Source organism: Sarcophilus harrisii, chromosome 2 (genome assembly GCF_902635505.1).
Source record: "Sarcophilus harrisii chromosome 2, mSarHar1.11, whole genome shotgun sequence".
NCBI lineage: Eukaryota > Metazoa > Chordata > Mammalia > Dasyuromorphia > Dasyuridae > Sarcophilus > Sarcophilus harrisii.
In genome coordinates, this window is record NC_045427.1 from 375,865,357 (window position 1) to 375,885,709 (window position 20,353).

At 35.9% G+C, this 20,353-nt stretch overlaps 1 protein-coding gene across 7 annotated transcripts in view; it reads left to right on the forward strand.

Moving 5' to 3' along the window:
- ARHGAP26 (Rho GTPase activating protein 26) overlaps window positions 1-20,353 on the forward strand; it is a 514,081-nt gene that overhangs the window by 261,516 nt on the left and 232,212 nt on the right. For all 7 annotated transcript variants that reach the window (XM_031953469.1, XM_031953472.1, XM_031953473.1 and 4 more), the window contains one exon: window positions 13,554-13,590. In XM_031953469.1, the coding sequence (XP_031809329.1) occupies window positions 13,554-13,590 (37 nt within the window). The remainder of the gene's footprint in view (window positions 1-13,553; window positions 13,591-20,353) is intronic.

Genomic DNA, 20,353 nt, shown 5'->3' on the forward strand with positions numbered 1-20,353 from the left:
CAAACTTCACTTCCAACTCCAACCGTTATTAGAGCTGTAAGCCTAGGACTTTTTGCTTCTGGGGCAAGTACTACAAATCGTGTCTTCATTTGAGCTGCAGAGAACAAGGCAGAATTGGGGAGGAACTCATCTCAGACTGCCATCTGGCAACTTCTTATTTTAACTAATTATTCTTTACTAACTAGATGCTAAACATGGTTGTTTTTGTGCTGCTATGCTGCTAAGGGAGTGTGATTGCTGTCATCGCATTCTGAATTTAGCCTCCTGGTCCAGAGCTCCAGTTACCCCACTCCCAGTTATGGTTTTGACCATTAATGTTAGGGATAGTCTAATCAACTCTTTGGGGGTTGAGTATTCCTTCTTCTATGAGGCCAATAAAAACTATTAAAACCTACTTCCCTTGTTTTTGGTACTCTAGTTGGCTCATGATGGAACATGAGGCAGGACAGAGTATTTTTGTGTTCATACTCACTAAAAAGCTTCTTAAGTCTTACAGTGGTGGAAAACCTCAGCTATTCTTTCATATTTCCATTTCCCCTCAAGCTGAGATTCCATATAACAGCTTAGAACAACATAATAGGCAAAGTTTGAGAATCTTTTGCATTGCAGATTTTGTTGGGGTGGGATTAAGATTCTTTATACATTCTGTATCCATGTAAGAGATTAAAACCCTATTTTTTGTCACAAATTCATGGAATCTTTTTGTTTTCCATCCACACTCTATCCCATCTCCAACCATGAAGATGCTCCATTCTAGACTGACAGCCAAATGAACATATGTGTGTTCACACACATGATATTTGACTCAGACCTATAATTTTATTAATTTAGGGAACTCTTACCAGATATTCCACCTTTTGACTCTGGGCATTTTCTGATTATTTTCCATGCCTGAAATGTTCTCCCTCCTTTGCTCGGACTTGATTTCCCTGGCTTTCTTCAAGTTTCAACTAAAATCCCACTTTTCACAAGAAATCTTCCTCCAACCTCTCTTAATTTCAGAACTTCTGTCTTTGAATTTGAATTATCTTCTCTTTATTCTGTATAGAGTTTAGCTGTGTGTGTGTGTGTGTGTGTGTGTGTGTGTGTGTGTGTGTATGTGTATGTATGTTTTTACATTAGCTTCCCCATTAGAGGGTAATCTTCCGAGACTGTCCTTTGCCTCTTTTTGTATCTCTTTATCACAATATGAGCTTTTCTTAGTGTCTGGCACCTAGTAGGTACTTATTGATTGGTTGATTAACCAATGTAAATATATATTTTCTGTGAAGTTTATAGTTGAGTTGATTAAGACACTGAAAGGTTAGTTTAGCTTATACAGCCAAAATTCTGTGCTCTATCCTTTAGTCTTCTTGATTTTAAGGTAGCAATTATATGACAAGTTGCCTGTCTGCTTATCACAGTTCCTGGCACATAGTAGGTGATTTATAAATATTCTTTGCATTCATTTGCCAATTCAATATTGGCAGTCAGACAAGAATCAAGTTCTTTCTTTGACCACCCTGGATGTACTTGCCTCCTGAAAGGGGCATTATGAAGATTAATGAGGTAACAGTAGTGCTTTGAGTTTGACTTGTGGGTCAACCTCAAATTATAATAATAAAGACAATATAAATACAAGTTGCCTATAAATCTGTGGTAAGAAGGGGTGTGAAGGAAAAAGGAACTGTAAAGAATAGTAAGTACAGAATGAGTGAGTCATTTTCTGGCTTCTGCTGGGCAGGGCCCCTCATTCAGGCCCACAGTCTCACAGATTCTTCCTTTTGGAAACATGCATACTGTACCGAGGAATTTCTGATTTGCAGCTTTCCAGAGCATGCACGCTGCACGTGCGCACATAGACACAGACACACACACACACAAAACAACACACACACAAAATCTTCAAGGCTTTTCCTCCTGAACTGAAATGTATAATAGTTTCCAAAGTAAAAAAGTGAGATGGATGCATAAAGACAGCTTCTGTTTCAGATTTCTAGAGTTGGGAGGAGAGGCAACTTTCCCTTTTTTTCTTTTTCCCTTTTGGAAATGAGATGCAGAGCAACTAGCAAGTTTTAATCCATAGATCAATGTGACATCAGCATGGAGTCAGGAAATGCTCAAGCTATCTAGAAGACTCATAGCACTGTTTACTTACCACATCCTATATCTAATTCTCTGTGAAGTCTCCTTAGCTGATATTTAATTTGGACAGTGTGGATGAGAAAGTGTCTCTCCAAAGACTTATAAAATTTCTCTCTTGAAATTGGGGACCTAATTTTTAAAATTATATAATACATTGAGTGTGTATGGAGGAGTGGGGCTGAGGATGGGGGTGTGTATTCAATTTCTGTTTTTCTTGGCCATGAATCTAATCTTGAGTTAAAAGCTAGGGAAACTACTCATAGGGGTTTTGAGGATTTCTGAATAAGAAATGCAAGGAAATTGCCTAATGTTGCACAGTTTCCTTTTCTTGTTGCTTGCTTGTTACCCAAAATATTCTGGTTCCTGCTAAAGCCTGAAAGAATTTGATAGGTCCTGCCCCCTTGACAATCAACTGTGGTCTATTTAGTCAGAGTTATCCTGACTCGAGTTTGAGTTTTTCTTAGGGTCAAACAACAAAGCTTCCTGTAATCATAACTGTAGCAACAATGTTTTTACAGCCTACAAATCAAAAGGAATAAGGAGGAAAAATCCTCAACAGATCTGTATTTGTAAGCCAAAAGATATTGTGTTCATGCCTAATTCACCATGCTTAAAAAAGAAAAAATTTCCACGAAATCATCTATTTATGTTACCATTTAACTGCTTCCCCTTTCCCCTTTATGGATTCAAAATACTCTTGTTTGAGATTTCTGAGAGAGAAGATGGAGTGGAATGTTTGTTCATAGCCCCTGTTCTTAAGATCCTCACAGGATGGAGCTAAAGGGAAAACCTCAGAGAGATCACTGAGCTTAGCCCTTTTAGTTTGCATATGAGGAAATTACTGTAGGATTTTAAAATGACAAAAACATTCAAGTTTTGGATGTATTAATATAAGGATAACTAGTCCAATAAAGTCACTCATATCCAGTCTTGTTGACAGGCAAAAGGTAGAAAGAAACAACTCTGATTTCCATCCCTTTGCCAATTTAATTAAATTTAAAATATTTAAATAACAACAGTAACCATTATTAGGTAGCACTTTAAGGTTTGCAAAATTCTTGTTCACATTTGTTAATATCCTTGTGAAGTAGGTGCTCTTATCCTCATTTTACAGATGAGGAAACTAAACTTGTGAGGGGCTAAGTGACTTGCTCGTGTGTAATAAAACTTCAGAGACAAGATTCGGATTCAGGTCTACTTGACCCATGTGTCCCACTGTGTTCCTCAAATACCTGATTATCTATTGTGTATCTTACACAGTGCTATATGATGTGATGGAGGCAAAAGAAATATAAGATTTCTGCCCTAATCGGACTTGAAGTCTTATTGGAGAAATGAGATTGAACCATAGAGATGTAAAAACAAGAATATGTCAAAAACATTACATCTGACTAATATAGAATGTGTGATAAAAGTGAAATATAAGGTGTCAGAAAAGAGTGCTTTTAAGGGAATGCCTTCTCTCTTTTGTTTCTATTCCTTTCACAAACTGTTTTCCTCCAACACTTAGCTCAGGCCTTCACTCACCCGCCTAATTGTTTTGTCTTCCTTTACATATTTTTTTTGTAGCATTTAATCTGTAGCTTAATCAGGTCTCTATTGCATGCCCTCCCCATTAAACTCATTTGCTCTCTTCCTTTCTCTCCTCCCTCACAGATCTTCTCCAGTCAGTAAAAGGCAGGCAGCAACTGCTTGTTGATTCTTCAGGTCCTAGTACAGTGACTGGCATGTGGTAGATGTCTAATAAATATTTGAATATTTGTTGAATTAGTTAGGAATAGAACTTGCCAGGATTGAAGTATGGGGAGATTCCACTTTTATAAGAGTTTTGTACACTTCACACTCCACTCTTCTTTTATATCTAGACATTTCTGTGCCCAGTGAGTTCTAGTTATTAGGGACATGAGAGATGGTAATGGTATCAAAAATCCATATCTGGATGAGACCTCAGAGGCCATCTTGTCTGACCCTATCACTTTATAAGTGAGGAAACTGAGTCTGAAGAGAGTTTTTAAGTTTTTTCAAACTCAACAGTTGCATTTTGGTTTTCTTATTATCTTTGCCTAACTATGTATCATCTCCCTGTGTGGGAACATGAGCTCCTTGGGAGCAGGAACCATCATCTTGATTTTCTCTTTGAAGGACGATTTTATTGTATCACCATGCTACTTAGTGATATGTCATAACAGCAAAAGTGAATCTGGCCATTAGGTAACTTTAGGTACTTTAACTGTTATAATTCTGTTTTGGTATAGTATAATAAAAGATCATTTTAAAACCTCTCTAAATTCTGTAAATGGTAAGAGAGTATTAATGCCTGGAGAGTAGAGACTGAAAAAAAGTTACTAATTTTTCATTAATCATTAAGAACTCCCTTCTTTATACAACTTTCCTTTTCTCTCCCCATATGTCTGTACAATGAGGAACTACAATGATCTCTGCCTGGCAACATACCACATCCTTCCCCTTCTTTAAATTTCATCTCAAGAGTCACTCCCTGCAGAAACCATTCCCTGATTTTACCCCAGCCACTCCCTAATTAACTAAACCAATGTCAGCATAATAGAATGTACCTCAAAAATCTATCTGGTCCATCTGTACTTGAGCAAAACTATTTAGGACTGTTCTCTATCTACTTCTTTTTCATGAAAGGGGAACCAAATGACACATAAACTACTTTGAAAACCTTAAAAACACTATATAAGTTCTAGAAAGATTGAAGAACTTGTTAATACTATTAATGATAGATAATTATTACTGGGTGAGCTGGCCAGCTTACTAGAAAAGCAGGGTTGTTCAATTGTTTCAGTCATGTCTAACCATTCATGACATCATTTGGGATTTTCTTGGCAGAGATACTAGAATGGTTTCCCATTTCCTTCTCCAGTTTTTTTTTTTTTTTTTTTTAACAGATAAGGAAACAGAGGCAAACAGGGTTAAATGACTTGTTCAGGGTCAAGTGTTTGAGGCCAGATTTGAACTCAGGAAGAAGAGTCTTCCTGACTTTAGGTCCAGCTCTCTACTGTGTTGCCTAGCTGCCTTAGAATAGCAAGATACCTTGAGTGAAAATGGGGAAATAGCTAGAGCCACTATTAGGTAATCATTGCTAATTCCCTGAGGACCCAAAAGGAGATAGCCCAGGGACTCTTAACCCAAAACCCCTAGGAATAGCAGTCGCCTCCAGATTACCAGCCCAACTTCTTTAAGCAGTTCTGAGGGGAACGTAATCTAAGAAGAAGAGGCCTCTGACACTATTGCTATCATCAACACCAGCCATTGATCAATTGCTAGTGGTGGGTAGGTAAGCTAAGAGGGTCAGCTCTCTTGTTTTATTTTATTTATTTAATGTGTTTCCCCAGTTACAGTCAAACAAAAGAATTTTTTTTTCCATTTGCTTTAAAATTTTGAGTTCTAGATTCTCTCCCTTACCCCCATCTACAGTTAAGAAACCACTTGAAGTTATATAAAATGAGGGTCAGTTCTCTTAATGCTTTGTCCTGGGCTTCCCCTCCAAACTTTCAGTCTTATTCCTAGCAACCTCTGTAGAGTTGTGAATGTGGATTCTATTTTTTCCCAATTCCCCAAACCACAGCTACTGTTGTATAAATAAGTCTTTTCAACCTTCAAGACTGTGTGGTTGAAAAATCAACATATAGACAACATGTTAGGAGATCTAAATTTAGATCCCAGTCTTGCCATTTTTTACTTCAGTAAGATAAGCCCTCAGTTTCTTCACCTGTAAAATGAGGGAGTAGGACTAGTCTTTAAGCTTCCTTTCCTCTCTCAAATTGCTTGAGATTCTATGGCTTTTTGAACAAATTTGAAAGACAAAATCTCTGACCAAATAGTAATCTACCACAATTCCAAAAGATGAATGATGAAGATTGCCACTTACCTAATGACAGAGAAAGGATGAGAGACAAACATTATAGAACAGGACTAATAAGGAAATTTGTCTTGCTTTACTATGCTTATTTGTTATAAAAGTTTTCATTTTCTTCCTCCTTCCCTTCTCCCTCTACCCACAATGAGGAGAAAAAAAATAAGTACTTAAAGATTAAAAATAAAAAATGGAAGATTCTGTAATTATTTAAGTTACAAATGTAAGATTTGCACATAGAGGTATTTTGTACAGGCTAAGAGAAGTTAAAGCATATTTTTTATTTTATAGACTATTGTTTCCAAGGCCTAGAACCAGTGATCTCACGCAAAGCATGCTCTTGTAATTGCTGCATTTATACTTTCATATTTCTATTATATCTAATCTCTTTATGTTATTTTGTAAAGTTTTGGGAGACAGAGATCATGTGTTTTCATTATTTTCTAATGTTTGCCATTGTATTGTGTAATATTCTCCAGTGTTTACTCAGTAAATATAATTGTTAATGAAAAGACTTGAACATTGTAGTGATGATGGAGAATAGAAGCCCGATACTCTTGATATGGAAGTATGACTTTTTTTTGTTGTTGTTCTTGTGTAACTATTTACTTAATTCATAATGCCTACTATTTATAAAACATTGTATCGGGGTGAAGGGACTTGCAAAGTCCTCATGGAATTTACTGTAATAGGGGTAGGCACATTGTACGGTACCATTTGCCCGAAGAAAACTGGGATTCTTAAGGATATTTTCTATAACCTAAAAAAATACCATTCATCACCACTAACTCTGGGTATTCTAAAAACTCCAATGGTAGTTTCCGTATTTTGTTGAGCAGAGCCAAACTAGGGACAGGAAAAAGGGGTTCTGTTAACCACCTAAGGATTTCATTTTATGTTCACCTTAATTTAAGATGCATGGCAATTCAATTATTTGTAGATTCCCCTATCCTATCCTGGGTCCCCTCAAAATTTCTGTGGTTCAATTTTAATATACCAGGATTAGAACCTTCCAGTGCAGTCTCAGAAACAGTTTTTTCTCCTCATCATTCATAAAAGGACCCTCATAATCTCTCCTGGATTGCTTTTGAAATCCTGAAGTTGTTCTAAGATTTGAGAGAATAGGGGCTAAGGACCTTCCATATCCAGCATACCCTACTAGCCTAGCAAACATTTATTAAATGATTGTTGTGTGCCAGGCACCAGGAGAAGTTTAATGGTGTGGGATGCTATGTAGCCCACATATTCCCTGGCATATGTAACTTGGGTACCTAAAATATTTGACATACAAATCTTCAAGAATCTTTGGTTCTTAACCCTTCTACATCTGCCCTCCTTTTCTTCCTCTACCTCCCACCTTTTACTCCTCTATCCCCACCTCCTAATCTGTACTTTTTCACCTTCTTCTAGTTTTAGTCAAATGCCTCCTTCTCTAAGAAACCTCAGGATTCCTCTTAATCAACTTGTTTGAGTATCTTGTGTTTGTATTTCATCTTCCTTACAAACTCCTTGAGAACAGGGGTAATGTCTGTCTCTCTCTTGGCATTTAGCACTGAGCCTTCTTCATAATGAAAATAAATTAAAAAAATAAAATTTGTGTTAATATAACTTTTATCTTCTAGTTTCATATAATCTCTGGTTCTACTAACTGTTCACATAAAGACTGATAAAAATCTTTCTATTTTCTAATAGCACTGTTGACATAGAACATCTTTACCAGTTCTTTTCTTAAGTGGCTCTTCTCTGTGGTTGACTACCTGCTAGTTACTCAAATAAGATCTATTGCTAAGAATATCATAAATAATATGCTTTATATACAGATGGCTGCATTCTAACCAGACTTAGTCATTCTGCAGCACTTATCAACTCCCACTGTGTATAGAACAAAAATTCAGTGGAAAGAAAGGCTAAAGCAAACAATTGACTTTGAGGATTCTGTAGTCATGAAATTAACAAAATAAGGTGGGATCAGCTTTAAAGTTTTACATCCTTTAGAGTTCTTTATATTCTGGACTCTGCTAATTTGCGCTCCAAACTCAAAATCTATAGCTGTCCAATCAAGGTGCTTCAAGACAGTGAAATGCAGTCAGTTGAAAATGAATGAATGAAATTCTTTTTTTTCCTGTTTGACTTAATGCCCTTAGAATCTTAAGGAATAGATTATTAGCTAGGACATGCATAATATCTATTTTAATTTTAATTCCACTTCTCCTCCTATGAAGTGGCTTCCTTTTGTCCTGCAAGTGCATAATATTTTTATGTGCATTAAGATGTCCTCTGATTGAGAGTATTTCAAAACTTATTAAAAGGGAATAAACTACATAGGACTTACGCATATCAGACATTGCACTCTAAGCTCTTTACAATTATTATCTCATTTAACCCTCACAACAACGTTGAGAGGTAGATGCTGCCATGATCCACATTTTACAGCTGAGACAAACAGAGCTTGAGAGTTTTGCCCTGGTTACATAGATAGTGAGTTTTTGAGGCTGAATTTTAATTCAGGACTTCCACGCCCAGGTACTGTGCCACCAGGTTGCTTGTTGTTTTTGTTTTAAATTGTTGATAGATCCTTCTACCAATAGTTATTAACTCCTTCTCTTTTGAGAATTTCTTGGGACCTTGAGAGTTTAAGTGATTTACCCAGGATCACGCAGCTGGCTTGTTTCTGAGACTACCATTGTCTGCTTTTTAAATAGATAAAATCCTAGAGCCTTAAAGAGCCTTGCTTAAATTCAGTTCACTTGCAAAACACCCTCCTTATATCATTGGTTCTTTTCAAGAAAGAAAAATGTACAACATAGCAAGAGGAAGAGAAGTCATAGGAGAGGCAGGCCTTGCTAGTATTAGGACTTGAATTCAGATCATCCTGATTCCAGGGGATGGTATCTATATACTACATCAACCATTATGATAACAACAGTAACAATAAAATTAAAGAGAAAATATTATTTTAATCTTTTTAAAAATTGTTTTTAAATTAAATTTTAAGACAGAATCTCAAAGATAATAAAGAGAGCTGGGATAGATGTTGAAAAGAGGCATTAGTCAGTAGTGGTCATTGACAAACAAGATTGATTGATTCACTTGTCCATTCATTCATTGAACCACTGTGTAATAAGTAGCAACAGTTTGCCAAACACTGTGTACTAACTGTCTCATTTCCTCTTTTGGGCCAGTTGCAAATACTACTTAATAGGAAGGCTCAATGACTCAAACCATTTGTGGTCAGAAATGCCTTTGTGATTAGAGGGCCAGGTACCCAGCTCCCAGACCCTGACATTCCACTTAAGTACAGGGTGTCTCTTGACTGCCTCCTCTTGAGACAGAAATTGGCATTTGGCCTCTTCTCCACTTCCTACGTGGTGAGGATTGGAAGAGACCATTTTACAAAGAGGAGCCAGTTACTATGTTTTCCTCTACCCTCTGAATTAATAACTTTTCTAAGCAAAAAAAGAGGTCACAAAAAAGACCCAAATCTTCTTATCCATTACTGCCACTTAAGTCCAAGGTAAAATCATTGCCTTATTTTTGCCTTTAACTTGCATATTAAAAACTTGCTTTTCTGTGTATTTTCTTGGTAAGTTCTTTGTAATGGTAATAAAGTTATTGGTTGAATTAAATTCAGGAACTAGAATATATGGACTATCTTCTTCTTTGAGGGACATGTAAATTGAATTAGCTAGGCTATGAACAGAATTTATGGCAAAATCCAGAATTGATGCAGAGGAAGCCTATGAAAAGTCTTCACTCTCTTGTCAGATTTTTCCAGTTATACTCTTATTACGGCTTCTGGGTGAAAGCTCAGAAAATTGCATTACACTATGATTTGTATCAAAGACAAAACCTTTTTACTCTTCTCTTTATCTTCAGCATCAACTCTAGATTCTGATTGTTCCTGAGGAGGCATGATTTTCATTTGTTAAGTGTTAGCTTGTATTTGTTTACAAGTCTCAGCTTGGAAATTGAGTCCTATTTGCTTACTATGATTTGGAGCAAATTGGTTATGTTTTATGATTTATTTTCCTCCCCTACTATGTCTCATTGGTACTTTTATAATCATCAACATCATCATCATCATCATTGACATCATCATTATCATCATCACCACCATCATCATCACATCATCATTAATCAATAAACGTTTATTGTGCCATGGGCTATATGCCAGACACTGGTGATATAAAAACAAAGGACTCCCAGCCCCGAAGAAATTTACATTACATCAAGGGAGATATGTTCACTTTGTATAAATCTGAGTATTTACAGACTTATATCAAGTTACAGATGTTCCAGGTATTGAACTCCAAATAAGTTGGAGCTACTCTTTGGAAGTTTATACTCTGGAACAAACTATATTATAATGATATAATGATCTAGTACCTAAGCATATACCAAGCATGGTAAAAGTAAAATTACTCTAAAGAGAAGCAAGTAAAAATAAAGTATGTTTAGTATAGACTAGATTCTAATGCATGTTTGCCAAACATGTTAGCTAAATCCCTAGTCACACATTTGGGAAGATATTTCTTTAGGGCATCCTGAAAAGATTACCAAAGGGGACTTAAGCACCTACCCCTCAGTTAAAATATGGTGAATTGGGTGTTTATAGCAAGATGGAAACATGAAAGCTTCTCAGCCAAAGGCTCATAAATCTTCAGTGGAGTTCAATCCTTCTTCATGTCTACTCCTCAGAATTCTGTTTCCTTCAAGGACAGATTAGGTCATACCTCCTTCGTGAGATCTTTTCTGAATCCCCCATTCATTGTTAATTTTCCTTATTTTTATACAGTATTCTGTATTCATTTATATAAAACTTTTAGAAAATCTGTTTATATTGTGAATCTCCCTAATAGAAGGTCAGAAGCTTTTCAGGTTTGTTTTTATGTCTATATTCCTAGAACCTACTTAGCTTAGTGACTTGAACATAGTGAATTTTGATAAGTGGCACTTTTATTGTTTCATTTAGTGTGAGTTGTTGTTTGTTGTTAATGACAAGAAAGTCATCATCCCTTTTTCTTGTACAGCACGATAAATGTGGAAATATATTTAGAAGAATTGCACATGTTTAACTTATATTGGATTACTTTCAGTCTTAGGGGAAGGGGAAGGTAGGAAAGAGGGAGAAAAATATAGAACACCAGGTTTTGCAAGGGTAAATGCTGAAAACCATCTTTGCATATATTTTGAAAAATAAAAAAAAAACTATCATAAAAAAGAACAAGAAAACTATCGTCTTGCTTCCTGAAACAGAAATTGTCATTTGTGCTCTTATTGAGGCATCAAGGTGACACAGTGGATAGAATGTTGGAACATAAAAAGTCAGGATGACCTGAATTCAAATCTTTCCTCATATGAGTACCAGCTTTGTGACACTCTTCAAGTTGTTTACTTTCTCTCAACTTCATTTTCCTCATCTTTAAAATGAGGACAATAATAGCAACTACTTACCTAGGTTACTGTGAAGGTCTAATGTTTGTTAATATTCTTGCAAACAAATCACATACAATAGTAATGTCATTGCAAACAAGTGGTATACTATGTTGTTTTGTAAATACTAGCTATTATTAGCATCAGGATTCTGTTAATTCACAACATTTTAGCATATCATTTTGGCTCTTAGAATCTTTATTTAATCTCATGGGAGACTTATTAGACTCTTATTTTCCCAGAGCAAATTACTTATTTTCTTATCTTGCAGAAAATGAACAGATCTTGTTCTGATTGGTACAGAAAATGTTTTATGACTTGCCCATTAATCTTCATTTGTTGAGTCTTTGCATTTCTTACTGTTTGGAGTGATAGCCACAAAGGGGAGAATGTCTAGAGGGAGAATATCACCTTTGGAACCCTTGGCATCCTTAGCACTCTTATTTCTCTGCTTTTCTGTCATCTTAACCTTACCATTTAGTTCCCAATCTCGTCTTGCATGTTTTGTTAGCTCCATTACAAAACTAATTTTCTTTGGCTCATTTACCTAATTGGACATAGATTAATGGCCAACCATTGAAGATCCAAGCACATGTCTCTCCAGGAGTTTTTGACTCACTGATCAAGCTTCTTTTGCATCTGGAAAGCTGGTATATTCCAACAGAAGCTCTCTTCCTAATTAAATCATATTGTAAACCTTCCCTTTTTTTTTTTTTTTTTTTGGTTCTTTTGTTTTTATTTTTAAAAGCCTTGTACAGCTATATAGTAATAGCACTTAGGAGTTCAGGAATGAAGTCTTCTTACTGAGTAAAAGAAACTCAGTCTAACAGATATATTGCCTGGAGACAGTAGGGGAAAAAAATCTAAGAACTATTATCTTTCCCAATAAATTTTTGAAGATTAGTGAGACTTGATAACCATGGTTTCCTTTCTCATAGTACTTAGATGGGAAATATGTCACCATCAATTTCATTCCCTTTATTACTGATGGAAATAAGCATTTCCCTTCCCGACTTAATAGGATGGCAATGGAAATTCCCAGAACTCTTAAGCAGTTGATTTTCCTGCATTTAGTCTTTCATCCAAGGATCCTGTAATAATAATTTAGGTATGGATATAGATATGAATATGTATTTAACTGTGTAATTTCTGTGCATATTATGCACATATTACATATAACACATGCATGTGCATATATACTTATATGGAACTTTTACAGTTTGGCAAGAACTTTTATATTTACAATATTTGTAAATTCTTTTTTCTCCCCTTCCCCCTCTCCTGTTATCTTATGAGTTTTGAGCAGTCTAGCTGTTATGTTATCCCCAATTTTTAAATGAGAAAATAAGCGGGATCAGAGGGCTAGTAAATGACAGATTTGGTACCATAACACAGTTCTTTTCTGCTGAATTTTTTTCTTTCTTTACTATATCTTGCCTCATTGCCTATGTTCTTAGGTCCCTCAAGAAAATCATTCTTACTTGCAGAATACAAAGGGATAATCGGGTAGCTTCATTCTCATGAGAATGGTAATTTCTGGTTACAGAGGCCTCTGAGCTACTAATAAAATACTCAGTACTGCCCAAACTGGCTTAAAATGTAATTGGGAAATGTTTAATAACATAAATAGAAATACAATGTAGTAAGTGTTAATTTGTGGTTTTCTTTGGCTAGTTAGGGATCCATTCTCTTTGAGAGCCATTGTTCTGATGCCTCTACTTGATTTTATTTATTCAGATGCTTAACTTGAAATCTGTCTTAGAGAATGTAAATAAGGCCATATAGGCAATTACTAGTAGAGTAAGGATCCAAAACCAGAGGCCTTACTGGTTAGAGTACTTTTAATCTTCAGGCTTTTCTCTTCCATTAGGCAACCCCCCGTGTTTTGGACAAAATACTGCAAAGCCCCTGCCTTTAAAAGTTCCCAATAATATTCTAAGGATCTATTTGTGAAAAATTGGCATGTGTATTATCTGTGGTAATTCATACTAAATATGGTAAAGAATTACCTCCAAAGTAAAAGGAGCTGAGGAATGGGGGGAAGATGGTAAGGGGTTGATGTTGTTTCTTTACCCAGTGAATGCAAAATAGTTAAACTTTCACTTCTCGTTTCTAGGTCTACAACTCAAACAAGGACATTCAGAGTGAAGGAAGTAAGTATGGCATGTTTGGAAATTGTTTTGTGGCTTGGGATTGGGGTGGCTATTGATATAGTGGTTGCTACTCCTGATGTGGACACCAGGAGGGGCAGTGAGTATGCCAGATTTTGCTCTAATGTGTTTTAAAGAGTTTTTGAATGCTTTTCTCTTTTTCTGCTAACAATATCGGAGAAGCAGTAGGAAACATTGAAAGGCTGCATTCACTACTTAACATCTCTTAATCCATTAATGCCTAGCTCCTTAGGAGATGTAACCCGTGTCTGAAGTCCAAACTCAGTGCATCTTCTGCATGGCCTTGCTCGCAAGATACTAGTTGCATAATGATTTTTTCTTTCCCTTCCCCCTCTTTTTTTTTTTTTTTTTTTTTAAGGGAAAAAGAACTATGGAAATAGAGAATTATACTATAATAGATATGAATATTGAAAGTTCCTTCAGACTAGTCCATAATTTCCTTCTACTTCTTCTAACCCCTAACTAAATAAAATTTCAAAGGATATTAAAATCCACTGAAAGATAATGGGTTCATTATAAGTATACCTAACTAGTATGGGTTAGGTATCCCAGAATTCTGACTTTGAACCAACTGTCCCAGATCTCAGAGAGATAGGACTTTAACATTTTGATTTCATTCCCATATAAAATTCCTTTTAGGTAGCAAGACTTCAAAGAAACATCCTTCCTCTTTCCTTACAAAAAAAAAAAAAAGAAAAAAGAAAACCAAATCTTCCCACCCCCACCCTCTAAAACCCAAGCAAACTAGAGTATATCCTCCTCACCAAAGAAATCATTTCCATGAATTCAGCCTCTGTCTGGAAACTAGCAGAATAGAGCTCTTTCCTATTGGCAATTAATGGAAAAGTGTTAGCTATTCTTTTTGACAACTCCATAGAGCAAAGAACTCCCTGAATTTTTATCTTTCTAGAATGTCAGGATGAGTGTAGATAATACTGATTAGTAAACATGCTTCCTCAAATCTTTTTAAGGTACAGGTCAGGCTTATAAATTATAATCCTAAAAATTGGATAACCACCTCCATATTTAATTACATAATCTATCTAAAAAATTTTTATGTATGTTTTCTTCCTCTCAGCATTCTAGGACCATTGTTGCTAACTTCCAGTGACAACTTGTTGGGGGTGTGGTTTAAAATATGAGGGAGGTGTACTTTATTTCCTTCTCAGGACTTGGGATGGAAATGGAATAGAAATATACAGGAAAAATATGAAGGTGGGGAAAGGAAGGTAAAATATTTTAGTAGAAAATGTAAATCATTCATAGAGCCTGGGATGCTTTGCTTCTGTAATAAGTAAGACATTGGAAGAAAATAGGAGTAGCTATGAATAAATATCATTAACCAGAAAATCTGTGCCTATGATCTTCTGCCACCACTCCTAAATCTGGAGAAAGTGCATTATAATAATAGCTACCAATCATATGGTGCTTTAAGATTTGCAAAACACTTTACATGTGTTATCTCATAAAAACCCTGTAATAGTAAAATCCCTTTCAGACCCATTCCCACAGGCATCTCATTTTCTGATACTGTGTGTGTACTTTCATAAAATATTTGAACCCTGCCACTGACTAGTTCTGGGAATATGGGCGAATCACTCTTTGAGTTTCAAGTTTTTGCTTATAAAACGGGAACAGTAATCTGTTTCTTCCTTGGCACATATGATTACTCTGGGGAAAGAAATACGTATATAAATGTGAGTTACTATTATCATTACTATTTCTCATTTAGTCTCTTTGTCATTTCTTGTTTAGTCATAAATTCTTTGCTGGATTGGATGGAAGGAGATAAAGGAGGAATATTTTTTTTAAAAAAAATATGTTCTATTTCCAATAATCACATAAATGAACATTGTTTCTAGGAACTTAGACTTTTTAAACTATTAAAACAATTGCTTCTGAATCCTATTGCTTTAGTATGTGATCTACTTATATGGTGGCTAAGCCAAAGAATCTTTCATTTTGTTTGGTAGTTTCTCTTCCATTTATATTTACTGCACCTACTATAATCAGAGAACTCTCAGAGTTAAGATGTCTGTGACATTTGCTGCCTCCTCTGAGATTCGTTTGCTTATTCCACTTCTGAAATTCCAAGAAAAGAAACAACACATGTTTTATTGCAGAATCTCTGTCATTTTTGTTGATGTTCAGTGGTACGGTCATGTCTTACTCTTCTTGGCCCTGTGGACCATATTGTCCATGGGATTTTCTTACCAAGGATACTGATGTGTGCTTTTCCATTTCCTTTTCCGATAAAATAAACAGATTAAATAAGTGTTTGGGGCTAGATTAAAAGTCAGATCCTGACTCCAGGCCCAGTGTTATATCCATTGAGCCATCTAGGTGCCACTCTAATTCTTTGGGGGGGGGGAAGGGGAAATGCACCTAAATGTAGACCCCCAACTTTTTCTAAATTTGCCACTCTTCATTGGGAATTCTCTCTCCAGGCATAAAGAATATTGTGGGAAGGAATGGGGAGGAGTGGAGGAGAATTGAAAGTGTGTATGTAAAACGGTGCCATGAATAGAGTGCTTATGCCAACTATTGGTAAGAGAATACCATCATAGGATTATATATTCACAATCTAAGGATAACATGTCCTTCTCTCCATCCCCAAATCTCAAAATAGTTATCTATTGCACTTGCAGTAGAGAGGAGGAAAGGTTTGGTTTTCTGTTCCCTAAGTCAGCATTTCAAGGGGAAGAAAAAGGACTTTTTGCCATCTAGAGTGCTGGTACCTACCTTGTTTTCAGTATTTTTGCTTCTGGATTTGAGTTAAGAATTTACACTGCCATAAGATTGTTATCTTATTGCTGTATACTTTTAAGCTTCCCTTTTGCTTTTCTCTGATAGAAACCTATGTGAGGATTTGGCTTTTTTTTGTTTTTGTTTTTAAAATAGTAATTTAAAGAAAATAGGAAGGGGAGAAGGGACAGGTCACTAGTCTGCTGTTTTCCTCTAATACCATGTGAGAAACAGTCAGAAAGCTATAAAAGTTTTCATAGAGGATAGGATTTATTTAGGAGAATTAGGAAACGATACATTTTCCTAGCCTGAGGTAGCCTTCCTTCTAAGGCTTAGATTTAATCAACATACATAAATGTCACAGCCTTCTTATCTATTAAAGATTAGTTTGTTTACAGAAATGAGTGAATGTCACAAACAGCTGCCCTACTGTTGACTACTCTGGGGAAATATATCTCTAAATCCCAACCTCATAGCTTTACTTTCTTTAATGTAGATATTGTCTAGACTTCTGTAGTTTAAGCCCAGATTGCCCTAGGCTTACCTCCTTATTCACTCAGAGGCTAAGTTCAACCATGTCCAAGAAAAACAAATACTTTGTAATATTGCTTTGCTTCTGTTACCTTACTTGTTTACTTTTCTTCCATTTGTCCCCTACTTAGACCTTTTCAGTGATAAAAATACAGCTATCTTCCTTTTATAGGTCTTCTATCTACAAGCTTCTATTAAAATACGTTTAGAGAATGTATGTCAACATACTCTGTAAAGGGTACAGACAGAGTAGCATGTAATGGTAAATGTCCATAACTCTGTGACCTGGTTTGACTGTCCTGGCCAATTCTTTACAAAAAGGGATTAAATTGAAGCATATATGCCAACCTTTCTTGTGTAGAGGCAGTTACTTCTGTGGAGGTTTCCTGGTCAATCAAATCAAAGGCTTAACCAAACTGACCACAATCAAAATGAGGTAAACAAGAAAATGCCCACCACCTTTCCTCTTATGTAGTTTACAATTAATACAGACAATAAAGCTACGATAGCCAGGCAGAAGAAATGATTCTATTGATCGGAGAGTTAAGGCTATCTATATGCATATTAACATTCAGAGGTGATATAAAACTTGAATTAGTCTGAATATGGGATTCACGAATGAAGGCAGAGATGAAAATATAAGAAGACTCTTCCATTTAGCAACTGAAACTGTTATTTGTCTTTTCCATTTTTAATACATCATCTTCTTTGTGTCAGTTTTCATTTTAGATTCAAATTTCAGCATAAAGATTTGAAAAATTTTGAGAAGCTTATTGGACCTTAGTAATACTCCAAAAAGGAGAGACAAACCTGAGAAAGGGGAAGTGATTTGCCCAAATCTAATCCATGAAAGAACTAGAATTGACATTGTAGTTTTCTGTGTCAATCTTTATCCTTATATCAAGGCCATGGGGCCATGTACATTCAGAAGGACTGCTCACAAAGATCATAGACTCCCCAAACCTCAGAGATTGAAGGTAATCAAATAAGATTTGACTCTCTCGGGTTCTAGACTATGCTTTAGCTACCTTCTATACATGTCCAAACTCAACATGTTTAAAACTGAATTCAGTAGCTTATCACTCAGATCTTCCCTTTTCCCAACTTCCCTTTCACTTTCAAAGTTACTTGGATGTTATCCTCAAGTCTTCATTTTAATACTCCTTCCTTTCTCCCCCAAATCCAATCTGTTATCAACATCTCTAGCAAATGCCCCTTTTTTTCCTCCGACACTGCCACTATCCTGATGCAGGCCCTCATTATCTCATGGCTGGACTTTTGCAATTTATCCAGCCACACATTTCTAACTGTATTCCATATTCTAATAAGCAGTCAGAAACGATCTGCCTAAAACACATATCTAACCATGTGAAGGTGATTGCTTTCTCCTCTTGGACACACTTTTATCTTTATAATATCTCTTAAGTATTTCTCCTTTTTTACCATTGTTCTGGTGTGGGCTCTCCTAACCTTTGCCTAGATCATGACAGTAGTCTTCTGGTTAGTCTTGGTATCTCAAGTCTCCTTCTCCACTCTAGTATGTCCTTCACTCAATTGGCTGGCAAAGTGTCCTTTCTAAAATGCAGATCTGAACATATCAATTCTTAGTTCAGGAACTCCAGTAACTCACTGTCCTCTCCAGATTTAAGCATAAAATCTTCAGTTTACCTTTTAAAGTCCTTCATAACCTTGTACTTTCATTGTCTGACAATTTACTCCCCACTGCTTACTGTGCAGTCAATAACATTGGCTTCCTTTTTACTCACAGAAACACTCCATTTCTCCAGCCATTTTCTCTGACTATCTTTCAGTATGGAATGTTCTCACTCCTCATCTCTGTCTTCTATCTTCCTTCAGTTCCATCTACAGAAAGACTTTTCCCTTTCCCCCTCAATTCTAGTAACTCTCTATTATTTAAAATTTATCTTGTATAGGTTTTGTTTGTACATAGTTGTTTAAATATGTTCCCCCATGTTGAGGACAGGGATTGTTTTTGTATTTCTTTTTACCCCAATGTCTAACATAATACCTAGCACATAGTAGGTGCTTACCAATGTTTATTGACTGACTGATTATTGATTGTTTGGAAGATCCATTTGCCCCTGAAATGTCTTTCTCTAATTGGTGAGGTCTTTCAGAGTCAGAGGCTCCAGCTCTGACTCTGGATCATATGGCTACATTCCCCATCCCTCTTTTGTGTGTTGTCATCCCCCATTAAGATATTAATTTGAGAGCAGGTTCTGTCTTTTTGCTTGTATTTGTATTCCTAGCTTTTAGTGGAATATGACACATAGTAAGCACTTAATAAATGCTTGTTGACTTGACTTACTTTGAAAGGGCCAAAAATCTTCTCTGTAAGTCCAGGTAATGAGTCACATAATCTTCAACTGAAGACCTACCATAAGCGTGAATCCACTACTTCTGAAAGCAATCCATTCCATTTTGGGGGTGCTGTTATTAGAAGCTTATCCTTGTACTGAACAGAGATCTGTCTACTGCTTTGGTCTGAATTCTACTTTCTGATGTTAAGCCCAAGAAATCCTTTTTCAACATGACACGTCTTCATATACTTGGACACAGTTATCATTTATCTCTCTTTTTCTTCTTTTCCATTCCACCTTTGCCGAAACCATGTTCTGGTCATGGCATATACTTTTAAGTTTAGTTATGTTCTTTTAATATCTTGCCTAAGTAAGTCATCTTAGTTCCTTAATGAATTTTTAATTAATGGGAAAACAATGAATTTAGAATTAGAACACCTAAATTCGAATCCCTGCTCTAGTAAACTATTTATGTGACCAATAAGGTGAATTATCCTTAATCGCCTCAATTTCCCTGTTTGTCAAATGAAAGGGGTAAAATAGAAAGCCACCAAGGTTGCATCTTGTTCTAAAGCTATATGAACTGATCGCACCAATCTAAAAGCCTTTTCCCTGAGCTGGGAGAAAATTCAGTCCTTTCTTTCCTCTTTTCCCTGGCTGTGAATTCAAGAATCAAATATTTGTGTTTACTATCTGGTGAGTAGGTTTAGAATCTTAACTTGGCCTACCACACTCCCACAAGGATTAGGTAACAAAACAAAAGCAGCTTAATGGAGTGTTTCTGTAAGGACCACTTCTCCTTTCACAGGCAGTAATTTAGGGCAACCTTCTTAGTAGCATCTTCTGAGAACCATTTTCCTTTATAGTGGAGATAGATAGGCTGGTACAGATGGGGAGGATCATTACGATCCTCTTATATTTCATGATAGTTTAAACATTAATCCACTACAGCACCACTCATCAAGATGTGTTATTTTGCCCTATTATTAAAAACAAACAAACAAAAAAAAAGGTTGAATTCTTTGGAAGAATCTTTTTTTTTTTTTTTTTTTTTTTAAATATGCTTAAAAGTACCTCCCAAAGGACTAAAGGGATGTTACTCTACCTTGTGAAAGGGGCAAAGAAAAGAAGAAGAAAAAATGAAATTT